This window comes from Dermacentor silvarum, chromosome 7, assembly GCF_013339745.2.
Source record: "Dermacentor silvarum isolate Dsil-2018 chromosome 7, BIME_Dsil_1.4, whole genome shotgun sequence".
NCBI lineage: Eukaryota > Metazoa > Arthropoda > Arachnida > Ixodida > Ixodidae > Dermacentor > Dermacentor silvarum.
Genome location: NC_051160.1, coordinates 41,712,623 through 41,727,926, shown reverse-complemented (window position 1 = coordinate 41,727,926; position 15,304 = coordinate 41,712,623). Strand labels below are relative to the sequence as shown.

The following is a 15,304-nucleotide window of genomic DNA, read 5'->3' as shown; positions in this document are numbered from 1 at the left end:
AGCACTGCGTTCTTTAGTCCCCAATAACCAGTAGCGAAAAAAGAAACTGAGGAAAAAAAAAAGAAACAAGAGACACACGATGTGTGCTTCCCGTGAAAAAGTAAAATAGGTGGTTCACATGACGATTTGTAGTTAATGTAAGACTATTTCGCGGCGAAGCATTTTCGTCAGTCCTTAAAATAAGGGTACTACTCGCATAGACTGCGCCGATCAAAACTGCAAAAGCCTATGCGACGCGCGCTCGCAAACCATAGGCTACTCAGACAGCATCGGTGCAGTGCTTAGTTCGTGAGCGAACGTACGTACGTGAGCAAGGATCAGAGAATACTTTCTTATTTAAATGAAAAACACGGTGCGATAGTCTAAACTTTCTTGACACTTACCTTGCAAATGTAGGAGCTATCCGTTGCCTTCCAGTGATACCGCTTTACTTGGGCTTCCCATCTCTTCCTTCGCTCTGGGTCCCGGGGGAAGCGTAAACAACGAAGCCCTTTACGCGTCGATCCGGTGCACTTCGGAACAGCCCGTCATGTCGACTCTATGCACTTGACAAGCTTGTCATTCATGCGGCTGAACACTGTCCAGCAAGTAGAAGCGTCAGCGAAGCATCCGCACTGTGTCTCGAACTAAGCACCAGCACCAAGCAATCGCAACCGCTCGCTGCGATTCAAAATGGCGTCGCAGCGAGAAAGTGGCGGCATAGAATAAAGAACCAACTTTAGAGAAGGGAAACTGTAGCTTCCACAGTGGTACGAGAATAAGAAGCGGCAGCGCATGGAACTTACTTAGGCATAAGACAGATGGCGCTGCTCAAACAAGAAGCGGAAATGTATTTTTTTTTAAAGCAAAATTCAATATGGCCGCTTCTTACCGGTCGCGTACGCTGGTACGCGCCGCGCTCGGCCGGTTGGCGTTGTGGCACGCCTCATTGCCTTGGCTGCCGCGTAGTTTTTGCATTCTAATTGTCAGGAGACCAAATAGCCTCTACTGACGCCCATAAAAACAAGCCACATGTGAGTGAACGGAACGTGCGACTTTATTGGCAGAAGACAAGCAGTGCACCTTCTCGTACACGAGCAGAAATAAAAATTGCATGTCGAGATACGCTGGAATCATTAACGCGCGCTCGTAAACGGCTCACTTTCGTCGTCGCACATGGCGTTCTGGTAACGAGCGACAACCAGCAATGTAAGCAGATTGGACAGTGTCCCACCTGCTTGCATCGACAGTCGCCGTTGAAGATGAGCAACTTGCATTGCGAAGCAATCGGATGACACAGGCATCTACTGCCCCAGTCAGCACAGCAACATGGACTACCCAGCATTTTAGCATTAACTCCTTTCCATCGGGCACGTTTCTTTTCTTTGGAGGGCCGCTAATGTATGGCTCACACTTGGTGCCCTAATTTGTCTCAGTATGGACAAGTCGGTTCCGTGGGCATCCCCTTCGGCAGCCACTTTTGCGGGTCATTTCACCTAGATGGCTATCAGCTTCATACACCTCAGATCATGTAAGCACGTATGCTGGTCTATGTTCATGCCAAATTGGAGCTGACGAAGGCCAGAAGCAAAATTTGCACATGGCTACAGCAGGAAAGGACAGAACGGGGAGCACCAATCACGGTGCATGTAAATTGGGTGTCTATGTTGCTGTGCGGACTGCAGGAGCAGGTGCTTACCTCGAGACACTGCTTCCCAATGCAACTTACCAGGTCCCCACATCCGAGAAACGTAACACGGCGACCACGACCAAGCGGGACAGCAGTGAAACCAGACTGTAATCAATCACTTCAGTGTAGCACAAGGTACACTGAGGGTTATCGAACAAGGCAAGGCTACATCCAGGCTATCGAGCAAGAAGAGCAATGCTGAATGAGACTAGGAATTAAATATGGCAATCAGAAAGCTTGTGTTCATGAAAGAAGTCACTTGGCTCTGCAAGCACTGAAGGCTGAAAACATTAAGAAAAGTCAAATACTACATAGCAAATGGTGCAATGGTTAATGCAAGACGCATGCCGATGCTGCATCGGCTATTTCTGGAGAGGAATTGCACGTGGCAGCATACACTAAGAAATATTGCTACAGATATGGTATGCTACTAGACAGTGAATGGTTAAATATGAGCACAGAATCGGTTGACCTTCATGTTCGGATGAGGAAGAAGAACTATCCCTAGCAAGAGTGGGGAATGAAAAAGCTTGCATTTATAGAAAAAAATCTATACTCGGCACAAATGGAATTTGACATGACCAGGAAGCTGATTAAGGAAGGGCAAACTGATGGAACTCTTTTGGCCAGCGTCGTCCGTGCTTGTTCAATGGTTGCAGGTGCATCTCAACATGAAGAATTTCTGGAAAGTCTTTGTTGAGGTACCTGGATGACTCGGCCAATATCCGTGCTGGTGGATTGATGCCTGAGGCTCTTTTCAGTCTTGACACAGTCCTCCGTAGACTTGATATCTCATCCAAATACTTCTGCATCCGCTTCTTTGTTTGTGGTGTAAAATCCTTGTAAATTCGGCTCCAGCCCCTTCCTGTCAGGGTAGATGGGGCTCCTGTGATGAGGACCATGGTGTGCTTGGTGCAGATTCTGTTGGGGCAGAATAGTAACACATGAGATACAGCACAGATTAGCCAAACTCATGTAGTGTTTTCTTTTATGTTTGAACCAATTATGCTGAACCGTAAATGTGGAAAAACATTCATATCATCTGCTACAAACAAATGACATGTATCAAGACTAGTGAGCCAATACAGTATATATAAAGCATATTCATTTCAGAACCTGGTGTTGTTTACCTTGCAGTAGCAGCCAAAGTCCACACAATGGCCTTGTTGTAGCAGGAAGTAGCTTGTCTTTGGTGTACGGAGTGTGTTGCTTTACACTGGTGCCATCCTCTTTACTGCATGTCTGGAATAGAAATTTTGATTGCATCAGAAATCGAAAAAGCACAATTTTGCAATATGAAATGCAAGAAGGTGTGACATATATATTGTAATGGTTTTAGACTGCAGAACACATGAAAATGTACACTTTGTTCTAGAGTGCTTAAGCAATATGTTAATTAAATGAATATTGCTACCTGCCTAACTACAATGCGTGTCAACAGCTTAAGTATTATTAGGATCACAAATGAGAGCATTTGTGCGCTCATTTATACACCAGAAGTTATCACGCTGCTGGTTCCACAAGCAAATGCAAGACAAACATGAAGAACTGCTGCATTATTTTTCTGCACGAACGTGACGCACCGCTTCATTACTGTAAAAATAGATGCCCCAAGGTAAATCAAACGGAACAGCAAGAACACTTGGAACCAACAAGTACGAAATATGGGTAAATGATCATGCGTGCCACTGTTTAATACATTAAATTCAGTACTTTCACATCAATATACCAAAGGGTTATCCGGTTTTGTGGACGAAAGAAGTTGCTGGCGGAATAAAAAAAAAGATTATATATATATATATATATATATATATATATATATATATATATTATTGATAAGGCTACTCAATCGCCTACAGCCACGGATACAATGAGATGAAAAATGTGACGGACGTTCCAATATTGTTGTCTTTTTTTCGTCATTGTGTTTGCATTCCGACGGCCTCGCAACTAAAGATTATTTCGGAAACAGCAACGGAGGGTCCTGACTGCCCATATGTAATGCAGGATCTGATGTAATGCATATGTAACTTGTCTCCGCTTGTAAGTTAACGAGACGAATATTACATAACGATTCAAGAAGCAGCGATGTTAAACGACTTACCGGTATTGCCGTCCTCAGTCGCAGCAGAATCCGGCTCCCGTTTCGATGCAGACTTGTTCCGCATGGCTCACGACCGAAACCTAGCATTTGGGCTTACATCTTCTCTCGCAAACCCGTCACTTCACCCCAAGTTAAATAACGCGAGGTGTCGAAGCGCGATAAACTGGTTTTAGCGCAAAATAAGCAACCAGCATAAGTGTACGAACCAATGAATCCGCGCTTGCCGTGTACGCGAATTACCGGTAAAAATTTTAAATCCAGGCCAGAGGTCACGTGGGATATCGATGATGATGAACGTTTGCGTTTACAATGGCAAAAAAGGAACAGAGTTGGTACTCAATAGTACAATCCCTAATTAAGAATAATAATTTTGTACTCTTTGTCATGTAATAAAAACGCTTCGATGAGCGCGGGAGAAAGTTTGTAGGTTAAAATCGCGCTTATTACGGCGCCTCTAGCGGGAGCTACTGAACTCACTTAGGCATATTTTCGAGGGGATGTACTATGCTTGTTTTGTTAGCAGCGATTTTTTCGCCCTCTGTGGCCATTTGGTGAACTCGCGAGTTTCCGGGGCCTGGCGGCGGCGCGGGGGCGGTCAAAGGATGGCACCACCCTGAACGGCGGCGCTGGCATCGAGGCACCCTTAAGGTCCCTGTATTTTTCAAAGGTAGCGCAAACTCCTCCTCTCCGCGCCGTTTCCCCTCGCCCAGTGAGCGAAGTGCGCGGCCGCTACCGCCCGCTTCATATTGTATCGCATGCGGCGCGTTGAAGCGCTTGCTTGAAACGCGACTGTTCTGGGCGCATTTTCACAAGGCTGTTCGTACGTGAGATTTCTACGTAAGATATGTAGTACCTTCAAATATTAGGAGAATTTGCATCGCTCAGACAAGGAAAACGAAAGGTAGAACAAGTGAAACGCAATACTCAGCAGTCTTTACTACTGCTGATTGTTTCTCGGAATCGAATGGTGTTCTGTTTACCTGACGCATTCACGAAAACAGAGGTACTACATCAAACGATGCACACACAACACGGCGGAGACATTTATGTACTAAATACCCTCAACGTGTTTTTTTTTTTTTTGTTCGAAAATGCATTCGCGCTTTTCTTCCCCCTTCAGTTATATGCCTTGGTTCCCGTGTGTGCGCGCGCTTTCTGCATTTTGCTCTTTAATTGTCGACTCTTTCATTATGCTCATTTTATTAGAGGTCATGCTGGTATTCATATTGCCAAAATGAGCCCTTTTGTTCGCCGCAGAGCATAAACCGGGACTTTTTTTTGTTTTACTCAGTTGTTGGTTGATGGTGAACTCGCGAACGCACCCACCTAACCGCGTTCATCACTAACTGGTTGAGAACAGCGATCAGAAACCCCCTCAGTAATGGCCTCCCTCGGTGGCAGTCAAATTTTTTTCTTCCGATACGGTGGAGCCATATCGCTCGCCGCTTGAGGTTTCGTTTGCCACGAGGAACCGCAAAAAGCTTGCCCCCCTTGGCAATGCTATTCGAACATCCAACAGCACAGCAAGTCGGCATCGTGCTGCAGCCGAGCGCGTCTTCGAAAATGCTACGCTCACGCACAGCGCACACGTTTCCCGGTGTTTCTACGCTCACTAATGGCGCCGTTTTCCCGCGATGACGAAAGCCGCGCCGGTTATTCGTCACGTGCCAAGCCTCGTCCAATGGGAGAGCGGAAAACGGCGAAGAAGTCAGGAGAGGGGTAGAGGGCGGGGAGGAAATTCTCCTTTCCTATTTGAACAATGGTTTGCGCTACCTTTGGAACATACAGGGACCTTAGGCACCCTAGGCACCCTAGCGCTGAGTAGCGCTGAGACTGCTGAAGCGCTCCCCGGTGGCGCTCGTTAGTGTCATGATGCAGTATTTCGCTTCACCGCTCCTTGATGGCGGCACCATCCCTGTCCAGAATTCATATTTTACGCGTTCGCCGCGCACGTCACATCAGTTACAGGAAGTCGATCGTGGACCGCGGCATAAAACATTTTTCTGTTAAAAACTTGTATATAAATCTACATGGGACATAATATTATCAATGCATAAATGGATCACGTGGTAAATAGAGGACAGTGGAGAGAAGTCAAAGGCACAGCCCGACCTCTTGGTATTAGCCGCGATTGCGCAATGCAGAATAGCTCAGACCAAGCGTCGAAGACAAGACTTGGTAATAGAAGCGTACGTATAGGCATGTAAAGAATCACCGATATAATTGCGATTGGAGAAATAACGGAAAGCGGGTGGGCCACCTTAGCTTACATTGCGTATTGCGAATTCGCTCACCATTGACAGCGTTTCGTATTTGTCCGTTGTCACCAGGTCGGGGTTCGGCGAAAGGGGGTGCAGCAGAGAAGAGTTTGCGGCTCTTTCCGTGTGTACTTTTATAACCATAATCGTTATACCTGGGAATTGTCTGGAAAAAATAACACCGTGGTGACAGATATTAGCTTTGGGCGCAGCCACTTTTGATACTCTCAATGGGGTTGAGTATTTGTTCTGAAGATAGCAAAAATCGTTGGAGTAGCGCGTGTAGGGAGAGGGTAAAAATGCGCTTTCTTTTAACTGGCGCTTGTCAATGCAGAATTGCGAACGTAAATTAACATTCCTCACTTTAAACTCAAATGAAGAGCTACATATCACTAGCAAAAACTGCGAACACTTACAGCATGTAAATAACATGCCGTTAGGTGACTTTAGCTTACCCCTAGAGCCATCTTTAGCTTCCATGCAACGTTGCGGAAAACATTCATGATAACATTTCGGTTACCCTTGTAGTTACCGACGAGAGCTGTGGTTGAAGGGAATGCAGCGACAGTTAGCCTTTTGCCCGGAGAGGTATATATATATATATATATATATATATATATATATATACAGAGGGCGTTTCAGCGAACACTTTCAAAAATTCTTAAAGGTTGCCTATGGCAGATAGCACAATTCTAGTTCATGATCTGGTCTACTCGAAGAGGCAGACATTACTTGCACAAGAAATTGAAATGCACAATCGAATAATCAACAAAAAATCACTATATAATTAGGTTTTGAAGTAATTACCTGATGGCCCATATTGCAATTTACAAATTTAGCCGTGGAGTTCGCAAGGCGGATCCACTAGAAGCGAATTCTCCGGATGACACCACTTTCGAGATATTAATTCCCGAACTTTGCGGAGAAATGCATTGGCATTCCAGTTAGTTTCTTAACAAAACGTCGCTATATGTATTAAAGCACAGCATTTCTCTGTCTGTCTGCTGCTGCTGCAGCAGCAGCAGCAACAGCGGTGGTGGTGGTGGCGGCAGCATACGTTATAACGTAACTGATGTCTGCATGTCTTCATGTCTCTTCATGACGACTGCAGGTCTTCATGCTAAGCAGCAGCATGCCACCACCATCCTGCGGGACGAGAGGCCGAGGAAGCGGCAGCGGCCAACCGTGCCTGCAGGCGCGCACAGCGGCTAAGGCCAGTGGGGGTGGTGGTAAGTGGTTCTTGAGGGAAAGGGAAAGGTTGGCGCTATCTTCTGCAGGCAGTGGGGGTGAGAGTGAAATAGGGACCGCTCGTCTGATTCTGAGAGTGAAGGTGATGTGGCGTCACGACGATGCCCTCTCCCCTAAAGCCACACTATTTCGTCCGCTCTACTCCGTCGAGGACCTCATCCTCTTCACAAAATCTCTTTCCGTTGAGGCGCGCTCGTGAAGTGGCGGCGCAGCCAATGGGAATTTAGGCGCCGTTTCGCTGCTACAGACGCCGGCTATTTCGCTGAATGGGCCATTTGATGCTTTCGCATCAATAAAAATAAAAACACCATGCTTACAAATCAGTAACCTTACGTCGAAAACAGATATTCCAGTGCCGTCAGCTGCATTCGTAAGATCATCCAAAGCGAAGAAATCTCAAACATACATTTACAGCTTACTTAAATTTTATTGCGATAGCAATTATATGGACACTTCAAAGCGGATTTCCGCCGTCGGCGTCGTCGTCGCCGTTGCCGTCGCCGTGAGGTTCCGTATGACGTCAACGGCGATGAAATCGTCGCCGTGCTCCGGAGGCTGTATGTGCGAGTGAAAGGGCGCGAGGGACGCGCGCTTTCACGGGGAGCGAACGCACGTCGGAGAGCAAACGCGCGTTCTGCGCCGTGCTCCCTGAAGAGCTGCAGAATTAAGCGTCTCTTTCCTCCTTTCCATATATAGAGAGCAAACGCGACCTTTACAGTCCCGCGAAAGGCTGTCGGGGGGGGGGGGGGGGGAGAGAGGTAGGGGACGCGACGTTTAGCTATGGCACCAAATGCGTATTTATATAAAAACACCGCGCGCGTTCGGTGCGAACGCGGGCAAGACGCCGACGGCGTCGACAACAGTTCTGCGCGTTGCTGGTGCTGCTGCATGTCCAAGTTTATACAGCTGATAAAACTACTATCCTTACTCCGTATAGCTCTCTACTATCGCTATTGATGCTTTGACTTTCGGGTGAAACTACGACAATTTTTTTTTCTTATATGTTCACACTAGGTCTGCAAAAGTCGTGCTAAAATATTAAAATTATATTTCAGCGCGTTGAACATTTATAAATTTTCCCGCCTTAGATGTGTTATTAGGTGCAGTCCAGAGAACCGTGATATCTTTTTTTCGGTGCTGAGCTACACAGTTGCAAACGCCATAGTCTCGTTTCATAAAGTATTGCAATTTTTAAAATGTTACAAAAAATCTATAAACATATACGTTCTATTGTCACTTGATTTTAATATTGTCTTTTAAACGCAAGAAACCTCAGCACAATCAGTGCAGTGGTTGCCGAGAAAAACAATTTCTCCTTTTCAATGCTTTTAAGTCTCACTCATCTTCCGACGGAGCTGGTAAAGGCGATAGCTTCGCGAAGACAGCATCGAAGTCTAAAAACGATGCAGTCTACTCTCCTTCCAAACAAGATCGCGGCGAAGCAGAAGGCTCGAAAACTCGACGGCAAAGTCATATGCTCCCGAGAAAACAAACTCGCTTTCTTATGCGCTTGATGTAAGCTATGTTGTGCTTCTCTTAGGTTCACACATGCAAAGTTAAAATGCAGCTATAATGTGTGCTTCACGAGGTAGCGTCACTTTGCAGAGAAGTCTCACAGATGCGTTCGATTACTCGGGTTCGAAGCTGTCTTCTTATTTGTCAACCTAGACTGTCTTCGATACTGGCGAGAATTCGAACACACCCTTCGACTCGACTGAAGATGGTCGCAGACAGGTGTTTCGCCATTGCTGGATTTCTAATCCGAACGGTAATTTGCATTTTCAGCGTTTCTTAAATTGCTTCGCGGGGACCGAATAAGCGCTGCAGGAACGAGTGACGTATGACCACGTGATACGCAATCCGCCAGGTCAAACTGACATTTGCTCCATCGTGTGAATATAGGTTTAAGCTGCATAGTGGGATGTGAGGACGCACTAATGGAGTGTTCCGGAATAATTCTTGCCATCTAAAATTTCTTTCACTTCCGCAGACACAACAATGTCCATAGTCCATTGCATAGAGAGCGTCTCTACTTCGGCAGGTTTGATGCCTTCCGGTACAGCACACAAGGGTTTATAGGTTGGTAGCGTGCTCGTAAAGCTCACGTTCAAACAGGATGCCGTTGATGACACCGTCGGTGAATAGGATGTCAGACATCCGCTGCCCAATCGCCGTTGGTGGCGCTAGCCAACATCCCTCGGGTTAAATACAGTACTCATAGATAAATACCCGAGAATATGTACATGGGAACAGCGGCCACCCCCGTAGCACAATTAGTAGTGCTAAGCATGCATAATGCGGAGGTTGTGGGTTGGGATACCACCAGCGGAATGTTCACAGCTTAACATTGCGGGTTTAGTAACAAAAATGATGAAAGCGATTGTCCACGGAAGTGGATGCGGAGTCCGAAAAGGCCGAAGCTCATCCAAAGCATGGTACAAGGCCGTTTTTGCCTACAGCGGCCCCTTCTGAATGCGGTCACCACGGCCGAGTAACAAACCCGCGACCTCGAGTTCAAAACAGGTATAGTTTACGACTAATTTCGGGCAGGTTATACTCACTGGATGATGTAATTCAGTACTGGGCCTAATAATGCATTGTTCAGGCCTAATCCCAAGGCGCGGTGGTAGCCAGGTGTAGTTTGGAAGTTTTCCACGATCTGGACAAAGTGGTTAAAGAAAAACAGCGTAATGACGCTTCGTCATCTCGTTATTATTGTTTGTTTCTTGTACACTTCTTTCGTATCCTGCGCATAACTTGACGTAACAAATACGCCCAGCATACACTGTACCCACTGGGACAACTTGTTAAAAAGAGTTCTACTCCTCATGTTATTTTCTTGCATGAATGACGGAATGAATGGGCGGCTCAATCAGTCGACGTATACTACCACGGTCCCGTTACATCTTCTGCTTGAGCGGTTTTCTTTCATTAACCGGCTGAACCTGATAGATCAGTTATTGTTGTTTACCCAAAGAAGACTCGCGGGGCCCAGACTTCATTTATTAATATTCAGTCAGCAATATTTATTGTTCCTGCCGTAGATGAAAGAACAGGAGCGCGCACGATTTTTCTAGAATTAACTGCCTTCGCCGCGTTCGTCGGTGTTATATTTTGCTGACCGAATCAACCCCGCAGGATTTTCCCACTACAACTGCATGATTGCAATGACCATACCTGGCGAAGGTTCCGTTATGGCCCTCGCAAGTGCACGTTACATATAGTTTCAGGATTTACACCCCTTTACTTCTCCTCGGATTCAATTACCTTGGTCAACTTCAGCAGGTGCACTAAACGAATAAATAGCCAAACAGCCAATCTTTTTAACTAGATCCACTGGCACTTCACGTTTGTATGAAAGGGGGAATTCCAAGGAGGTACGACACGTGGGGCCCAATTCGTGCTGTTCTGATGGATTGCCCGAATGGGGAGGACATAAATTGCACGAGGTTGCCTGTTTGCCTTCTCTTATTATTTGCTTTGGGACACCCGTTGAAGTTGACGAAAGTTAATTAAATCTGAGCAGAAGTAAAGCGGCGTGAATGCTCAGTTATTTGTTTGTTTATTTATTTCTTTGTTTGCACTGCAATTTCCATTCGGAATTTTAGCAAGGTAGCAAAAACATAGGGTAGAATAACTTAAACATAACAAATTAAACAGGAAGTATAAAATATAGCAACTTAAAACGAGCAAGAAGGACAGACAAAATCACTTCAGTGCCGCACTCAAGAAGGAAACGAGGATTCATTATGCTAATTGCGAAACAAAAATTATTATTGGTTGTAGGACTTTAATGTTTGTGAGGCCGTTCCAATCATTGACAGTGCACAGAAAAATAGATTATTTCAAAAACGTTTTTCTAGGTTTCAAAAGGGACTGTAGGCAGCTTGCTTTTGTTTATCTTTTGGCGTGGTCGGAAGAACAGGAGATCATTTTAGTGATGCAAGTTTTATACTGCCCTTTAATTATTGCAAGAGGAATATTACAATTTTTTCTCAGCTAATGGTTCAAGTTTAGATTTTCTAACAGCTTTGTTATTGCAGATTCGTAGATTTATAGGCAACAAGTCACACGGTGGGAGCGGAAAGTTCAAGGGCTCTGCGAAGAAAGATCGGTTTACGATTAGCATTTGTTGTTATGGTGTTAATGTGTTTAGTCTATTTAAGATCGTCAGTAATCTATTGGTCTAAACATTGCGTGATCACCGAAAGTGACACATCGCACGTGCGGTGCAGCAATTTGAATCTTTTGTTGCGCGTAACAGACATAAAAGCAGTGAAAAAAACGATAGACATCTGCCAGGCTTTACGCATAGAATCAACCTTTAAACATGTTCTTATAGCATGGGGACGCACGCATGAGAAACACGTATATAGAATTGGGATTTTATATATATATTTTTTTTTCGTTCGTCACCATTTGTGAAGTGACAGATAATGACTCCGGAGAAAGCACGGTTATGCTTAATGGAAAAGTAGAGATGATGAGGTTATAGAAAGAGGTGGTTGACGAAAGAATAACTTGGGCACAGGTGGGCTCAGAATCCAGGTGTTTTGATCATTAAGCTAACAGTGGTGCTAAGCTGCTGGTCTCTCTCGCACGTGTGCATATATATATATATATATATATATATATATATATTGTGTAAGCCCTAATGGAGAAACAAGGCATGAAATAGAACTCATACGCCCTGCGCCCTGCCGACCCCATTATAGTGCAGGATGTAGAAGTGTTAGGTAGGGGAAAGTACAGTGACCATAGGTTCGTGAGGTTTAGGATTTCTCTCAATTCGAAGAGAGCAAGAATAAAATTAGGCAAGAAGAAACAGGCCAACCAAGACGCAGTAAGGGTAACAGCAGACCAATTCAGGCTGGTGCTCACAAACAAATATGCCGCTTTAGAAGAAGGAGATGAAGATAACATAAACGTAATGAATGAAACCATTACTAGGCTGATTTCGGAAGCAGCAATTGAAGTGGGAAGTAAGGCACCAAGGCAACTAGTAGGTAAGAACTCCCAACTAACAAAAGCCGTAATAAATAAACGACAAAGCATGAAAATGTCCAACTCAGTAGATCAGATAGAATTCGTTGAACTGCCAAAACTGATCAACAAGAAGAAAGTAATGGATATTTGAAATTATACCGTGGGAAAGATTGAAGAAGCAGTAAAAAATGGACCCAGCATGAAATCAGTCAGAAGAAAACTTGGGGTATGACAAGGCAAGATGTATGTACTGAAAGATAAGCAGGGTAATGTCATCAACAATTTCGACGGTATAGTAATAGCGGAAGAATTCTGTACTGACCTGTACAGTGCCCAAAGCAGTCACGCCAACTTCATTCGAAGTAGTGATGAACAGGATACAGATGCTCCTACTATAACTAGCGATGAAGTTAGAAGAGCCTTGCCAGGCATGACCAGGGGGAATGTGACAGAAGTTGGAATAATAGTCGATTTAATCAAAGACGGAAGAGAGATCGTGCTTGAAAAGCTGGCTTCACTTTATACGTAATGCCTCATGACTTCAAGTGTGCCAGATAACTGGATGAACGCCAAAATTATACTAATCCATAAGAAGAGAGATGTTAAATAATTAAAAAAATTATATACCGATTTGCTTGCTTTCAGAATCGTATAAAATATTCACCAAAATATTTTCCAATAGAATTAGGACAACACTTGACTTCAACCAAGAGAACAGGCTGGCTTCAGGAAGAGATATTCTGCGATGGATCACACCCATGTCATCAATCAGGTACTCGAGTAATCTGCGGAGTACAATCAACCTCTCCATGTGGCTTTCATAGATTATGAATATGCATTTGATTCAGTAGAGATACCAGCAGTCATAGAGGCCTGAATTACTCAACCAAGGAGTACAGAATGTATACGTGAATATATTGGCAAATATCTACAAGGATTGCACAGCAACCTTGGTTCTCCACAAAAAAGTATAAAATTATCTATCAAGAAATGGTTCAGGAAAGGAGATACAATTTCTCCAATGCTATTCACTGTATGCTTAGAATAATTATTCAAGCCATTAGACTGGGAAAGCTTAGGAGTGAGGATCAACGGCGAATATCTTAGCAACCTTCCGTTTTCCGATGACATTGTCCTATTCAACAACACTGGGGACGATTTACAACACATGATTGAGGACATTAACCGCGAAAGCGTCATAGTGGGGCTGAATATTAATATGCAGAAGACAAAGATAATGTTCAATAGCCTGGCAAGGGAACAATAATTCAGTATCGCCAGTCTGCCTCTAGAATCTGTAAAGGAGTACGTTTATCTAGGTGAATTACTCACAAGGGACTCTGATCATGAGAAAGAAATTTACAGAAGAATAAAATTGGATTGGAGTGCATAAGGCCGGCATTGCCAAATCCTGACTTGGAGCTTACCACTGTCAGTGAAAAGAAAAGTGTACCATCACTAGATTCTACCGGCGCAGACATAATGGGCAGAAACTTGGAGGTTAACAAAGAAGATCGAGAACAAGTTAAGGACCGCGCAAAGAGCGATGGAACGGAAACTGGTCTGCGTAACGTTAAGATGCAGGAACCGAGTGGTGTGGATCAGAGATAGATACGGGCATAGCAGATATTCTAGTTGACATTAAGAGAAAGAAATGGAGCGGGCAGGCTATGTAATGCGTAGGGTAGACAACTAGTGGACCATAAGAGTTACAGATTGGTTGCCAAGAGAAGGGAAGCGCAGTCGAGGACGGCAGAAAACTAGGTGGGGTGATGAAATTAAGAAACTTGCAGGTGGAGATTGTAATCAGCTAGCGCAAGAAAGGGGTAATTGGAAATCGCAGGGAGAGGCCTTCGTCCAGCAGTGGACATAAAAATTGGCTGATGGTGATGATATATACGAAACAAATACACGTCTAACGACAAGAACTATACTTTTCTTTTACTAACTTTCCGGCCATTGGCTCGTTGTCCTATGAAGGCCGGTCGAAACTTTGGTAAAATCACAGTATTTTTGTTCTTGTGAAACGTGTGAGTATTTCTTTCACGATTATTTCTCCGAGCCCAGCGCACACTCCTAATTGACTATATACACATATATATATATATATATATATATATATATATATACATATATATATATATATATATATAGAAAAGACAGAACAGTAGAGTAAAAGCTGATATGGTTACACCCCTTCTCAAAACATTGAGAAAATCCGGAAGCGATTAATGATAAGTCTAAAAGTGTCGTGCTCTTTTCTTCGTCTGTGGGTTCGTGTACGGGGTGGGGTCTCTTTGCGACGCACTCATACCAACTCGTGCAGCGAGCTTACCATGCGCTTCTACGACACATACACGGTTGTAAATCCTCCTAAATATTTTAAAAGTATAATTCTAGGTTGCCCAATATCGACAAGAGCTTTCTAACGTGAACATGGATTCCGCATTTTCTCTTCAACCACTCTCAGTTCGCCTCGGCTAGGCTAACGATTGAAATACTGAGCCCCCTGTGGTGCCTCCCTGTGTATCGCAGGGCTCTGCGCAACTTCCACTCCTTTTCAATGCGAAAGCATTATATGCCATATTACGCGAAAAATTCGGTGCTGTCATCGGCGGCATGACCGAGAGATGGTACCAAAAATGGCCGACGGCGCGAAGAGTAAAAACGCGTAAAAAATGCTGGTACTCATGTCAAGTTTGTCAGGCAGGTTTCTGTACACAAAGTAAATTAACAAAATTTTAAGCAAAACTTTCGAACCCGGGCTACCGGGGTGCGAGACGCGCACGCTTCTCAGATGCCATGGTGGCTCCATGGTTACGGTTGACTAAAGTTGTGCCCAGTGCGTGCGTCATTGCACACGCGACGTCACTGCCTTTCGTCACTGCCTCCCACGTGTCACTTGCTCTTCGGATTTCGTCGATGCTGTGTCTACTGGGCGGCTCTCCGAAGCGTCTACCTCAGCGGCAGGTGTGAAACGTGGTCACCCACGGAATACTGCCTCAGAAAACGAGGCAAGGGAAAAAAAAGAAAAATCAT

General features: G+C 44.6%; 1 protein-coding gene across 1 annotated transcript in view; it reads right to left on the bottom strand.

The window, feature by feature from the left end:
• Positions 1-9,836: 9,836 nt before the first annotated feature.
• Positions 9,837-15,304, bottom strand: part of LOC125947103 (uncharacterized) — a 64,823-nt gene continuing 59,355 nt past the window's right edge. Inside the window, exon 7 of the mRNA XM_049671451.1 lies at positions 9,837-9,938. Within this exon, the coding sequence (XP_049527408.1) occupies positions 9,837-9,938 (102 nt within the window). The remainder of the gene's footprint in view (positions 9,939-15,304) is intronic.